General features: G+C 43.1%; 1 protein-coding gene across 3 annotated transcripts in view; it reads left to right on the forward strand.

Moving 5' to 3' along the window:
* Nucleotides 1-15,906, forward strand: part of usp2a (ubiquitin specific peptidase 2a) — a 51,542-nt gene that overhangs the window by 5,064 nt on the left and 30,572 nt on the right. For all 3 annotated transcript variants that reach the window (XM_080771928.1, XM_080771927.1, XM_080771929.1), the window contains exon 3: nucleotides 7,071-7,909. In XM_080771928.1, coding sequence (XP_080628054.1) covers nucleotides 7,133-7,909 — 777 coding nt within the window. In that variant the 5' untranslated portion in view covers nucleotides 7,071-7,132. The remainder of the gene's footprint in view (nucleotides 1-7,070; nucleotides 7,910-15,906) is intronic.

Raw genomic sequence — 15,906 nt, forward strand, 5'->3', positions numbered from 1 at the left:
TTGTTTTATTTGTGTTAGTACTTAGTATAGCCTCAAGTACATATTTTGTCTACTGTGAATTAGCCTGGAAAACCCGCAGTGGATTTGTCTTTTTGAGTCCAGCAGAAAGGGATGTCAGAGGCGTCAGTATGGCCCTCACAGACACCAACAGCCTCTTATCTGCTCACATTTCAGGGTAAATATAGCTGCCTGTAAGACCAGGCCAAACACAGTCCAGCTCTCAGAGCTCTCGTAATAGCCTACATGTACATGTTGATTCCCAACGTGAACAACTATGAGCAGAAGCCCTCTCAGCCTTCTGTTTTCTTTCCCCCGAATTCCCATGCTGACTCCAATGTGCACATTGTGTTGAGGATAACCACACTTTACAACTTCCCCAACATTGTCAGTTGAGCTGTTTGGGTGACTATGAGATTAAGCTGCTATAATACCAGTCCTCCCTCACACAACAGTCATTAGAACTCTAGCCTCCCTATTCTGGGGCGTTTATTTAGCGAAAACAGCTGATCACCTGTTTTCGGCCAACATTTATAGTTCAGAGAGAAAACAGGAGGAGGCCTCCAGTAAACTTAGTATAGGGTGTTAAGGAGTAGTTTACCCAAAAAACAACTTACTTTCAATCACACACCCCATGGAGATGTTTTTCTTTTTGTCGCATTCCTAAGACAATCATTTGATGACCGGTGGAGTCTCTGGTAGAAGACTCTTCCGCCGGTCATCAAATTATTGGCCCATGATTGTGACAAAAACAAAAAAATCTCCATGAGGGCTTCATGGGTACGTGTGTTTTGTGTGTAATTGATAGAAAATAAGTGTGAACTAATAATGGTTTAAGAGCTCATTTGCCAAATGTATTGCTAGAGAAGGCCTTTTAGTTAGTGTGCTTGTGTCTTCTACCTCTGTTTGATATCGTCAGCCTTGTTTCTGTCTGCAGGGAGTCAGCAGCAGAACGTAATCACTGGTATAAAACACACTACTCAGGCCTTGAAACAGCATTGACTCAGCTACAGTAAATGTATCCCAAGTTTACAACAGCACAGCATTTCTTCATGCCCTTTCTCCACGCGTGCACACACACACACACACGCACCTGTGTGTGTGTGTGTGTGTGTGTGTGTGTGTGTGTGTGTGTGTGTGTGTGTGTGTGTGTGTGTGTGTGTGTGTGTGTGCGTGTGTGTGTGTGTGTGTGTGTGGGGGGGGGTCCTGCAGTGACATGAAATGGGATGCTATTGCTCCCACTGGCCAAATACTTGGTGTGTGTGTGTGTGTGTGTGTGTGTGTGTGTGTGTGTGTGTATTCATACAGGAGGGAACACACATTAAGCACCCCGTGTGTCTATGCTGATTGTACAGTACATTCCCCATGCAATGTCACCCCTGGGTATGTCAGTGTGGGAGGCTGCGTCATCACTCACTCACACTCCTAACCCCGGTTTGATCCGTAGGACTGTAGCACACACTTCAGATTGTCTGTTTTCGCTAATGGGAGAGGATTAAATGAGTGCACAATCTGTTCTGTAATAAATCTGATGAAGTCCGATACACACATTAAACTCTGGTATGTTAAATGTATAGTGGACTTTAGTGCTGCACTAAAACATTCTAAATAGGACTACAACCGTCAATTCACTGCTGAGAGTTTATTCTATCCATTACTGATTCCATTAATAGAATCGAAGAAGAACTTTTGCGCGGAAATATTCTAATTATTTGTTTATAATCAACTAGGCTGCATAGCAACAAGTTACATTTAAGATATAATTATTCTAGTTATATAAGGAGGTAGACATCAGGCTACAGCCCTGACAGCAGTACACAGGGCTAAGCTGTGGTGGAATACACTACTAGGAAGGCCTTTTTTGCATTGGTAGTGGGCAAACAAATGCTGTTTGTTGCCATAGTAGCTATGGTAACTACCGTTGGTATTACCTCAAGGGACGCTGAAAATGCAGGGTAGTCAAGAGTGTGTGTGTGTGTGTGTGTGTGTGTGTGTGTGTGTGTGTGTGTGTGTGTGTGTGTGTGTGTGTGTGTGTGTGTGTGTGTGTGTGTGTGTGCGTGCGTGCGTGCGTTCGTTTGTGTGTGTGCATGCAAGGCATGGTAGGTTTGTACTCCCACATTTCAACAAGGCAATATATCAGCTATACACAAAACATTAAGTGAGTACTAGGAAAGTATTAAGACTATAAGTGCAAAAGAAACACACATAAAAGGACAGTTGAATACAATTAAAATAGTTTTCAGTGAGTTAAGAGAATAGAAAATAAGAATAAAATAAAATCCTCTTTAAAAGGCAACGGCATTGCTTTAAAAGAACTGAAATATGTAACAGAATGGCAGTTTTCTGGGAGTTTGTTCCAGATATGTAGAGCATTAAACTGAATGCTGCTTCTCCACATTTAGTTTAGACTCTGGAGACAGAAAAAGACCTGTCCCAGATTACCTAGGAGGTCTGGATGGTTCATAACATAGCAATAGATCTGAATAGTGATTTGGCCCTTAACTATTCAATGTTAATAAACCTACAGTTGTCATTCTAAATGTTTTTTTTTAATTGAAATATCCCTTTAAATAATAGGATGACTTTGTAATTGCCTTAATGTGGCTTTTGAAATTCAGGTCTGAATCCATGACTACACCAAGCCTTGGTGTGTGTTTCCATAGATACATAACTGTATTAGAAGTTATATAGTATATCTCATCTCTTATCCATCTCTCATGTCCATATTGTTAGGCTACTCCAACAGGTATGCGTTCTTGTTTGCATTTCCTTTTTAATAGTTTGCCCACTAGGCTAGCCCAAGCTTGTTTCACTAAGCTGTACACTGGGCCTCTGACAAGAAGACAGATGTGAAGATAAAGTCAGGCAGTTTTAGGCATGGTGAACAGTAGTCCAGGATTCAAGGCACTCTGAAAGTCTGACTGATGTACAAGCATACACCCTTCTGGGAAAGACGTTTAGCTAGTATTCAGTGAATCAGTGTTGCAGAAATTAAATAGCCTGTGTTTCTTTCATTTCAAATTAATAGATTTGAGGAAGTAAGCTAGAAAAGGACATATTTTCTTGGCACATTGTTAACCACTTTCAACAGGGTGTCCCTATTTTGTCATTCGAGGCAAAATAAATCACCATTTCTTTCCAATACATTTCAAAAACTGTGAAAATAGCTGATCTACAAGATCACAACGTGTCACTGCGATGGGTTATGACCTAATAGATTGGCCTTTTTAACTGCGTACTACCATCGTATGAAATAGGTTTTGTGTAAAACATAACAATTCACTCACTTCAGTGCCTCCCTTCAGCATTAGTAAAATTAATATTTTATGTCTCCAAAGGCATTACTGTATGTTGTCTGTCCGACATCCGTCCGTCCGACATCCGTCTGTCCGTCCGTCTGTCCGTCCCAGTCTTGTGAACGAGATTTGTAAAACAAATGTCCACTTTGGCTCAAGAACTAATTAGAATTTGGTGACTTAATAACTTAATCATTCATATTCTAATTATAACAACATTTCACACTAATACCAAATATGATCAAATGTAGACGTTTTATGCCCATAATGTCACAGGTCAACTTGTGACATCTTAATGGTCTGCTTTTCTCTGAAGAACAACAAAGCTAAACTAAATCAAGTCAAATCAGTTTTGTTTATATCCGTATATCATCAATCAGAAATTGGACTCACATTATTCGCACAGGCAGTAAAAAAGAACACTCTGAGACAAACGGAGACAAGAACAACATATATGACAGGCCTGTTTGGTGGAGGCATACAACCTGCAGTATGTATGTTGCTGGACCCCCTCTAAAACGAGATGATGCATCTCAAGGGGATATCCTTTCTCAATAAAGGTTCATATAGTAGTTCTAGTCGTTTTGCTGCACTATCAAACAATGGGAAAGCAGATTAGACAAACAAGATCTGTTCTTATTGTTCATCTCAAAACTGCTGTTTTAAAAAAAATATTGTGTGAGAAATATCATCACAATAACAAAAAAAGGTGCAATTCTGATAAATGACTGTGGTTGCAATTTCCCTCGAGTACAGTATGATGATGATGTATTGACCCATAACATAAATGTTAGCACACAGGTGTGTGCGAGTGTGATGGAGAACGTCTGACGAACAGTCTGAAAGATACTTCTAATACACTTTATGTATAATTCCAAACTTTTGTTGCTGAGTTTATAAGCTACACATGACCTACAACTTCCATTGACAAAAGAGAGACTAGGTTTAGGTCTAGCTATCTATATCTTGGATTATGAATACCATAACATTCCAAGATTCATTCTGGTCCATTGTCTTGGGCATTGCTAGTTTCAAGAGCTTCTGAAAACACTGCATAAATGAGACCCTAATTTACTGCTTTCCAATTGGAAGGGCATGTCCATTTTTCATAATAGTTTCTTCCTTGATTGTACTGACAAGATGCTATCCAGTACTGTAGGGAATTAACTCGCTTCCTCCTTCACTAAAAGTTAATTGTTCATTTTTATCCCAGAATGAAGTAGAGATACTCTAATGTAGCAATGTGACTAGCATATGACTGCTGAAGATGAAAATATAACATTTTATTTAGATTTCTCAGTGTTTCCTGGACTCATGAAAATACATTCAAGGCAGGTTTGTTGATATTGTTAGTCTAGCTCTGCATTAGACCCTGCTGCGGTGCTTCACAGCCTGTACAGAGCAGTTTGTTTTGGTCAGCCTCCTGCCTGTCTGCCGACTCCACATCCATATTTGAATTATTGATTAACCTATGCTAAGAGAGGAAGGGAGCAGTGAACAGAGGTACTTTAAGAAGTAGAGATACCGGGATAGAGGGAACATATAGGAAGGGAAGGCGCACTGAGAGAGGATAGGGAACTGAGAGAGCGAGAGGATGGGGGAGAGAGAGATTAAAGAAATAGGAGCCTCCCCCACTGAACCTAACACGCATAAACAACACCAGATACTTTTATTTATTCAGACTCTGCACTGCGTTGTGAACAAGAGCCTGTCTCTGCCTATAAGTCGACACAGGAATAGACTGTGCTGCCTGCCTGCGTGCCTCAGTACCCAGCAGCCTAACCTCTAACATTCAACTCTCCCATTACAGCCATGGGAGTCTGGGACACATCACATGTATGTCATTGTACACAGAGAGACAGAAATAATGGGTGTTGGGCAGACAGAAAGTTCTTCAGTATAAGATGTCATGTAGGAAACTCATGTAGGTTTTACTCTCCCAAACATTGGGGGGGGGGGGGAAGAAAAGATAGCGAATGGCTTTTTTTTAACCACTTCCATAACTGCAATGCCATCTGCCAAAACCTGCCAGCATGTGGCTTTGTAGCTGGTGTTGATTTCCCACACTGCCACAAATATACCGGTAGGCTTTGTCCACTTTTTGAAAGAGAATAATCTGTACAATTGTTTAAAATGTATTTAACTACTACTACTACTACTACTACTTCATTTATCAAGCCATAAGAAAGCTGATAGAGAATCAGTGGGAAGAGGGAAATAGCACCCACAGGCTGGCAGAGGATCTTAACCACTACACATTTCCTCTGCATATTGTCCTACAGTTCAGTGAATATTAAAGTAACTTGTCCCAATATTATTCCATTACTGCTACAGCTGTAGGTTTGGCCTCCATGCGCCAATTCCCAGTATAGGGATGTAAAGGATTGGTATTTAGATGATGCGCTGTGCATCACAGATACATCAGCAAGCCATGCATGCTTTGTGTGTGCGTCAGACTAGGCATGCGAGCTAGTGTTAGAGATGCTGTGTGGGCAGAGATCCAATGCTCTCTCCTCTGGACAGAATACTGATGACATGGCTGGTGTAATTTCTCATGTGTCATGTTATAGCCTATGGCTGCATTGAGTTTATGCTGCTCCTAACATCCCAGGTAGACATTTCATTTGGGTGTGTTGAATGCCTGGATGGGCAACACCGTATCTTAATCAGCCCAACTCGATTTTTAGATATCTTGTGTGAAAAATGGACATTTTGGCCTAAGGGTGGTGCTAGAAGAAAGACCATGGGGTCACCAAGGGTTCAAGTGCAATTCCCAGGATTATTTTTTTCACCCCTCTTCCCTCCCTCCCCCCTCATCCCCCCTCCAAGTGGCTCCATCTCCAATGTCTCTGTATAATCCTCTCTTTCTTCATATGGACTACATATGACATCAAGTCCACACTTAACAGGGGCAACAGGGAAATATCGCTTCAGATTGTACATTTCAGAAGGAGAAAAATAAGAAAGAGTGGGCAGAAAAATAAATAGAAAAAGACAAAAAAACAACCACCAAATAAATGAAAGTATTTACATCATTGCTGAGGGGAACGAAAACAAAACAGCTTTGGACTTCGACCATGAGAGGAGGAAGGGTGTCTTAAACATTTTCTACAAAGATCATAAAGCAGGCAATTAGGACCAGTGAGATCACACAAAGTCTGCTCTTGCAGAGGGCCAATGTGCACTATCCAGTTCCAAATTTGGTAGAAATTGTCTAGTCTAGTTCTTATAGGATGTATGTCAATTTTCCATTTTGAAAATATCCAGGACTATTCCATGCCAATCGTCCATGGTGGGTTTGATTGGGGTTAGCCACACAGGTAATTTTTAACACGCATCACGGATTAGTTTTAAACCATCACGCACGTCGGGAGCCACGGGTTGTTTTTAACCCGCAGCACGGGTGAGTCTTAACCGGCCAAGCAGGTCTGACTAACAGGATGTCTGACTAATGGGCAGTTCCTAGTACCCCAGTAGCATAACCTTTCTCTCCATATGTAGTCAGAGACTACAATGGAATGAGGATGTGAAACAGTAGCATCACCTTTCTGTCCATATGTAGTCAGAGACTACAATGGAAAGAGGATGTGAAAAATAAGTGGCGTGCTTAATTTATACAGTGTCATATGATGGTGTTGTGGGGCGATAATACAACGGTGCACAAGCTAGTAGATCACCTATTTTTGTTAAGCAACACCATTATACTACAACGTATAAATCTTATTTACTGATTCCTTTGTTGAACTCATACTGAGCTCATGTCTGTTCCTCCTGCAGTCGATGTGTTCTTCCAGAGGCTGTCCCTCTCCGGTGGCTGAGCAGAACCCAGCAGCAGTACCATGTCCCGCGTGTCCTCCACAGCCAAGCGCTACACCGGCTCCTCCTACACCAGCCACTACAGCTCCTATGGCTCCTCCCTGACGCCGGGCCTCAGCTCCTATGAGCGGGACAAGCTGTCCTCCTATAAGTCGCCCGCTTCGTCTTCTTCCTCTGGCTACTCTTCCTCCAGCTACCTGAGCGGCTCCGCAGCCCGTGCCCGCAACTACAGCACCTCGTCGGAGCCGGACCGAGGCCGGACTGTCCCTCGCACCGACATCCTTGGCAGCAGCAGCAGCAGCATCAGCAGCCGCCGCAGCGAGAGTCTGAGCCGCACCCCCATCAAGGGCTACCTAGGATCAGGGCTTAGCGGGGGCTCGGCCTACTCCAGCTACAGTTCTTACTCGTCCTCTTCCTCAGCCCACCCTAGCTACCTCTCCTCCTCGCCGGCGGCTTCTAGTATCTCACTCCGACGCAAGTCTGTGTCCCAGAGCGACCTGAGCAGGGACCTGTCTGGCCTGGGCCTCTCTGAACCGTCGTCGTCGTCCTCCTCTTCCTCCAGCAGTGCCCTGAGGAGCTATCGCAGCCGGGCCACCGAAGTGGCCGACTCCTACACTAGCAGCAGTTCTCGCCTGGGCAGCACAGGTCTGTCACGGAGCTCCACTCAGGAGGCCCTTTCACGAAGCTCCACCCATGATGCCTTTAGCAGCAGCAACAGCAGCAGCAGCAGGTTAAACTCCTCTTCATCACGGGAGGCAAGCAGCAATGGACACTCCAGCTCTCCCACCAGGGACTCCACGGTAAGATGATTTCCACTCAGCCACAGACACCAAGCCAAACCCACAAGTCACAATGCAACCTTTGGCTGGCACACAGTAAAACAAACAAAAGTAAAAATCACACCTGTGTGAAGTGAGGGGCCAATCAGAATTTGCCTCATCACCTTCGTCTTAAATGTTTGTGTTCAATGTTTGTGTTTACACAAACACTCAAAGCTGGCCATTCATTGTCAATGGCATTCAATGTTTGTGTTAACACAATGTTTGTACTGTTTGTACCCTCAAAGCTGGACATCAGAGGGGCTAGCGCCCCTCAAAATACCCACACATGCCCGACTAGCATGGTGCAGGAGCAAACTTTCCCATATAAATAATGGTGAGATGGCCCCTGTAATGTGCAAGTCTTGCAGTGTGCAGGTATTTTTGAGCTAGCCCCTCCTATGCCAAGCTTTGGTGGTTTGTGTGAACACAAACATTGGCTGATGATTGGCTGATCACCCCCTAGCGATGATTTGATTGGCTGAGCAAAGTACATGAAGATAAATGTGAAGACGCTAAAAGTGATTGGCTGGGCCCGGAATGACATTTGGGATGATGTGATTGGCTTACCACAGAATGTGATGTATGATGATGTATGATGCTGTATGATGATAAGAGCGCCCCTCACTTCACATGAGTGTGATTTTTACTGTTCTCTGTTGTTCATTGTGTGCCTTGCCTACACATCTGTAACAGAGACATTCTATCTAGATGTGCAAAAACCTTTTAACAAGTGGAGGTTGTTTTAACAAGTGGGAGAAGTGATACATTAACACTGAGGATTTTACTGTGTAATCTTGTGCAGCTTGTTTGTGCAGCTTGTTTTGAAAGATTAAGAATTAAGAACTGGTATATGACTACCATTCAGGAGTCATATGTGCTTGACAGACAGAGGACTCATGGAGGATTGACATGGGTCCTCCCCATTCTTTATTTTAATATATAAACACTTTCATACATTTCTGTATGAGCACTACCCTACCCATGTTACATATAGCCTTGCGTAGCCAGACGAATCTGCCATTGCAAAACAAATTGCCCCCGGCAGAGTGATATTGTCTGGCTACACGAGGCTACTACCCATGCACATCTGTAGTCAGTGAAATTACTTTCTATTCCCAGATGGGGGTGCTGTTGTTTAAATTATTTTTCACTGGATTACAGATGCCCTCACACAGTGACTCGCCTCACTTTTGTGTATCGGTTTAAGAATGCAACAGTGTTGATTTTGCGTTTGCTTTTAGAATGGAATTGATGCTATTTGTCCAGGCCAAAGGTTCTTATTCTAATGTGTGCAAGCTGTTCCCTCGCGTCGCCCTACTTGTGTGACAAATGAGCATAGTTCAGTATTGGATACCTGACCCCTTGCAAGTTGCAACACCTCTCAAAGGGAGGCTAGGCTCTGATGGGCCAGGTCTGTGGGCCACTAAACTGCACTCTGTCCCGAGTATTAATGACCCTAGTTCCTGTATGGAGGTCAGAGAGTGAATTGACCCACTTCCCATCGGGATTAGCCCCACTGAATGCTTACAGTACACCAGTGAAGAGTAAAAGGTAGATGGGATGGGGAGGAATTGTGCATTAGGAGGGCAGTACAGATCAGGGAACAAGAATTAATACTTTGGGAAGAATTTGTTCAGAAACAGAGCTACTGTACAACTGTGTGCTTTTCCACACACACACACACACACACACACACACACACACACACACACACACACACACACACACACACACACACACACACACACACACACACACACACACACACACACGGAGATTTCCAGAAATTCCCAAATTTCCATCATGCTTTAAGTAGCATGTGACATGTCAAATTAGGGGGTTCTCATGATTCTGAATCCATTGCAAGCATTAGTTTTGCCTTATATTGGATGTTAATGGTACCCCAACTTTCAGCAGCTGTCACAAAGTTTCCCAAGGGAGTTAGGTTGGAACAAATTTATATGTGATAGTAGACACCTTAATTTATGAACACATTTGTGAAGAAAGCTAGTGGAAAGCATTTTTCTTTGCGGCTTTGCCACACATTTAGCTACTTCATTGAATCATGAAGGAGAGCGCAAAAGAGGAATGCGTTCATAACCCTGCTGCCTGTTGTGATGCAGCCATGATGAAACATACAAAACACACTTCCTCTCTTCTTATACAACGAGTGTCTGTTCAATTAAACACATGCTAGAAGATGTTAGAAGTAATCACATCTGGTTGTTGTCGATCCTCCAAAGGGTCTTTTGGCTACATGCTATTATTATATATATTAGAGGCAGCGGTGGCCGAGTGGATTGCGGAGCGGTCTAGATACCGGAAGGTCGCCAGTTCGAATCAGCGATCCGACACGTTAAAATTACCACCGTTGAAGTGCCCTTGGACAAGGCATTGAACCTCTACCATGAAATGCTCCATGTGGGCCTTGCTGTAAACAAGTATCTGATGCTTAGTCGAGTTACCCTTGGTAAACATGATTTACCAGAACGCATTTCTTCTTCTTCTTCATCTAGCACTATCCAAGATGGCACTGTGCCACCTTGAAATGGGCTCTGAAGCTGCAAATCGCTGGGCGCATTAAGAGTGTTAAGGAGGCTGTATTAAAACAATGACAAATTGATAACTTAATGAGATAATTTTGCCATTTAGGAAAATGTAACCTTATCAGCATTTTCGTTTCATTTGTCTTCATTTTGTTTATTCACTTACACCCTATACTTAGTTGATGGCTCTATACTTAGTTGGTCCGCAACTTTTGTCCCTCTAAAGTCACTGAATATTATTGTCACTCCAGAATTGGAATGCTAGGGCTTAATCCAGATTACAGCATATATCGATGATGAGGTGAAATATGATAAATAAGATACAGTACGTGTTATAACCATAGAGGTTATAACTGAGATAGTGCGTAACTACCAAACTGGCCAAAGTTCTCTTTTCCCGGTCTTTTCCAGGTGGACGTGGTTTTGATGTACAGCTAGCTGGGCATAGTTTCTGTGAGGTTAAGGGAAGGTTATGGTTAGGCATAGTGTTTGTGCGGTTAGGGCTAGGGCCTACCCCTAACCTCACAAAAACTATGCCTAAAACTGACCTAGCCTAACCGTTAGATTAAGGTTAGCTTTAGGCATAGCTTTTGTGGAGTTAAAGGTTAGGGTTCCTGGGCGACACAGGACACACCAAAGAAAGAGAGAGTCCCAAAGGTGCAGACTTGCTCCAGTGAAGAAACAGGCCAATTGCAAGCTTAAACTACACAGTCTATTAATATAATTTAACCTGTTAAAGTAATCAACAGCCATCCCTCAGCCAGGGTGAGTGTGAGGTGGAGAGTTTTAATTAGATGTCACCAGATGGGAGTAGTTCCAGCGTTAATGAACAGCAGGTCTTTGTCACTCCAATCAAGTTTAATCACCTTATCTGCTCCCCTGGATTGGGCATCTGGACCAGCAAAGCTGTTAAATAAGTCTGCAAAATCAACCTCAATCCGAGTGCACTGAGTTGATACATATAGAGAGAGAGAGAGAATGTGTGTGTGCGTGTGCGTGTGTGTGTGTGTGTTAAGGCTGTACCCTAGCCCTTATTTTAGGACTCGAACTTCGGCAGGAATTTTCAAGTGAACATTCGGACCAATCATGACATACACAATTTTTCGGGCCAAACAAAGAATTAGAAAGTAGATAAAACGGCAGGTTACAACACGTTTTGTTCTTCTTTGTAATTATTTGGTCCAAAATATTGTGTGCGTTGTCATGATTTGTCAGATAAGAGTTGGCTTCGTACGACGCTTAAAGGTCTTTAAATAAATACGTTTTGAAATGCCTATGGAGAAAATTAAATGGAGAATAATTTCCTGGGCCACTCGTCGTTCTGAAAGGGGGAGGGACTGCGACGCTCTATTGTGCAAAAGGATGCCTGTTTAACAGATTAAATGTAATCAGCAGGGCGCAGCAGGGAATCGAACCCCATCCCAGTAAACCAGGAGCTCCATGCCTGTGCCAAAGTGCTTAGTTTGCAACGCAACGCAAAAACCTACCCTAGTAGGAGCCCTATACCCTACCAGCCCTACCCTACCAGCAGCAAAGAATACAAAAACAGATACTTACCGTGAACCATCACGTTCTTCTGCAGATGACAGGCAGTGTCCACAAGTTAGGTGAAATTAGTTGAAATGACAGAACCGGCCGAAATTGTGGCAGTCGACGCAAAAGACGCAACGCAAACGAGTGCAACAGCAGGCAGCCCGACGCGACGCAAACGCAAACGAGAGCAACACCATCAGTACCCAGTGCAGAACCACACCAGCGACAGCAAAGGACAATAAACAAGATTTGTACTCACTGCGCAGCAAGCAGCTCTTCCCAGCAGCAGCTATAGCGTACAGTTCCTACCTCAATGTCTTGTGCAGGGAGGGGGGCATCGGTCTGGGACACTTCACATGGGCTCCAGGGTGGGGGTCCTCGGAAGCCTAAATTGGTGGGGCTGTGGGGCCCACGGACATGGCTCATCTCAGGGTCCAGGGCTTGGTGCTGCCTACACCACTGGTGCAGTGACTCTTCATATTCTGGAATTACATGAAGAGAAAAGATAAGCGTCATTAGTGTTATGTAGGCCTACATCACATTAGAAACACATGTGGCTGTATAGCCTTGTCAGCCCCCACAACCCATATTTTACAACTTAACATCCCTCCCCCAAGCTTACATTTTTAATATATACATTTTCCCCCAACTTTTGAAATATGTTTTCCCTTTGAATGAAGTTTAAGCCCAAGATTGTATTGTGCGTTTGTGACAATACCAATTTTATATTGAAGATGAAGTGCATGGACCCTTACAGCTCTCAGTGTACAAATGGAACCAAATGGACCCTGTCCACTGTCTGAAGAGTTTGAATGCCAGTCAAAAAGACACCATGAGCCATATTGGAACAGTTACCTTAACTCTGGTTATAAAACATAACTCCACATCTCAGTGGCATTCATTCACAGATCAAGTTACCCAAACTGAATCATTTAAAACAAAGCTAAAGGTTTAAGTTTAACATGTAGTTACCTTCTTGCTACAGCCAGACGGTGTGTAACTTCTTGCTACAGACAGACCAAACACACACCAGGAAGAATACATCAGAATGCTGCGTCCACACAGCTTTTATAGTTGAGGCCATCACAGGAGCCAATCAGCAGCCTGGCTCCTCCTAAACGTTAGCCAATCACACGCAGTCACCACACTTTTTTTCAATTCAAAGGAGCTTTATTGGCATTGAAAAAACATACCTATACATTGCCATGGAAAAAAGCACAATACAACAAATTAACAATACACACACACACACACACACACACACACACACCCACAGACGCAACAGCGCAGCGAGAGAGAGAGAGAGAGAGAGAGAACTAACCTTTTTCTCAAATTGTGCCGTGCTGGTGTGTGTGCGTGTGTGTGTGGGTGTGTGTTTGTTGCTGATTGGCTGATTGGCTGCAGGCCCATCACCAAATTAATGTGCACAGGAATAACTTCTGACAGGAATGCACGAGAAACTTACTTTTTAACATACCGTATATAACAGATATATTTTCGAGTTAATAAAAAAGGAAAAAAATATATATTTTAAATTTTTATTAAAAACAGAAAAAAAAAGAATGGTTCAAACCCATTAATTAAGATTTGAGTGCCAACCCTAACGAGCGAACATTCGAACCTTGAATGTTTGGGGACAGCCTTAGTGTGTGTGTGTGTGTGTGTGTGTGTGTGTGTGTGTGTGTGTGTGTGTGTGTGTGCATGTGTGCGTGCGTGCATGTGCATGCATGCATGCATGCATGGCTGCGTGCGTACATGCGTGCGTGTGTATGAGTGCATTGCGTGCAGTGATGGGGTGTACAGTACTACTGTTTTGGCCATGTGTGAGAAATACATGTGACTGAATGTGCAATTAAGCACAAATGACCCTGAATAAAGGTAGCGCAAGTTATTTTTTTTTTTTATTAAAACAAAACCTTTCTGTTAAAAATATATAAAGCTCTACTGATTCTATTTATTTCAGTAACAGGGGTCTCCCCATCTCTCCAGCTCTTTAATAAATTCAAGAGCTGGAGAGACAGGGAGACCCATGTTACTGAACAAATACTCTACATACCAATGATTATAACACTTATCTTAAGAAATATATATGTATCACTTACACCCCCTTACTAATTGTGCGTTGGTGTTGGTGTCTTGTGCTGCAAATACCTAGAACTGGCTATAATAAGATAACCTGACTCCGCCAGATGGGGCAGCAGAGAGTACACTGGTTTCCCCCCCTCCTGCTCCCATCTGGGAACTCTCAAGCTGTAGCCAGATCTACCAAGGAGCCACGGACGTTTTCGACTGTCCGCAGCTCCTTTTCCGGGTTTTTTGATTAAGCTCCACCTCCGCGGCAGTCGGAATCTCTCCGCCGCGGCAGTCAGCCGTGGAGGTAGAGCTTAATTTCCATCCACCAGCTGTCTAAAAACACGGAAAAGAAGCTGCGGACAGCCGAGAACGTCCGCGGCTCTTTAGTAAGTGTGGCAGCACCTTATGGCAGACTCGATGCTCCGGCCACCAAACGACCTGGCCAATCAGCGGCAGCTAGAGGCGTCCCGGCAGCTAGAGGCGCACTCACATGCCCAAGCAGCACATGTTTGAAGCATAATAAATGGATGGAGGTCATCATGTCAATGGTTTGAGATTTAAGACTGTGAAATTCTGCCTTAATATCTGACTCTTCTGTCACAAATAGCAAAATGTGTCCACATTCAGTCCTTCCAAACATAGCAGGACACAAGCAGATGTACCTCATTTCCATCAACAACATTCTGCCTCTGCTGGTCGTGATATACATCCTCCCTGTTATTCTTGCAAAGTTAATGCTGCCTTTGGTGTTATATGTTTTGATAGTCACATTCACATAACCTTAAACAAGACCTGAAAGTGGAGGGTTATCGTAGTTATTGCTAGAGGGCCATGCACATACCACACAACAACCTTGATCCCCAATTGAGGGACACTGTTGCATTCATGGCCTAGAGGTGACCCTTCTGTTTCATTTGGTTACATTTGTAAACTCTGAGAGTATATAAACGAGGGTTAAGACAGCTTCATTCTCTTGTTGCCTGCTATACTGTAGCAACCCTCGCTGCAACACAGGTCATGCTTTGGTCACGTTAAGATTTGAAGAAGTGATCCATTCCAGAACGCAACAACTCGTTAAATCAATCTTGCATAGTGGACGAGTCTCTAGAAATAGCTTTGGCAAAGTAAGGTCAACACAATCCTAGTGGTCCCTCAGTAGCTCAGAATTCAAAAATAGCAGCTGCTGATGTCTGGTACGGTCATGTTCACCTTGCAACAATACATGGACCTTTTCTCATTGCATTGATCATTATTGTCCCTCTAATAGGTGAAACCTGAGGAAAATTGCACCTCATAAATGAATGCCCTACTTCAACTATATTAATAGGCAGGGGGCCACAATTGTAAGATTATTTAAAGTTGGAGGCCACAAGACAACGATTTACCATTTTAACAGAAATTGTATACATTTTCAGTGGCACATCAACATGAGTTTTGAGTGCAGTTTGTCTATTATATGCCATCTCCCTCAATTTGTAGCTATCCTATAGTGGACTTTTTCTATCACACCAAATAAATAATTCTCCTTCTCATTTATTAGCTTTTACACCAGTGTGTGTTTTATCCAATTAGTGTTGGATGGTTGGATAGTGTTCCAGGGCCATCCATTCATACAAATGTAATTTTAACAATACTTCCACAGAATGTTGCCATTTTTAGCATACAACTATAGATGTGTGATGTGTGAATTTGTCCAAGATGGAAAGATGGTTGTAATGGGTGGTGCCTATGACAAAGTACAACTGATAGTGATAGGCTTTTTATACTCTCATGATTAATCCCAACTGTGTAGGCTATGCTTTTATTCTGAAACGGCCTAATCAA

The sequence above is a fragment of the Protomyctophum bolini genome (genome assembly GCF_963924005.1).
Source record: "Protomyctophum bolini genome assembly, chromosome: 9".
NCBI classification, from domain to species: domain Eukaryota; kingdom Metazoa; phylum Chordata; class Actinopteri; order Myctophiformes; family Myctophidae; genus Protomyctophum; species Protomyctophum bolini.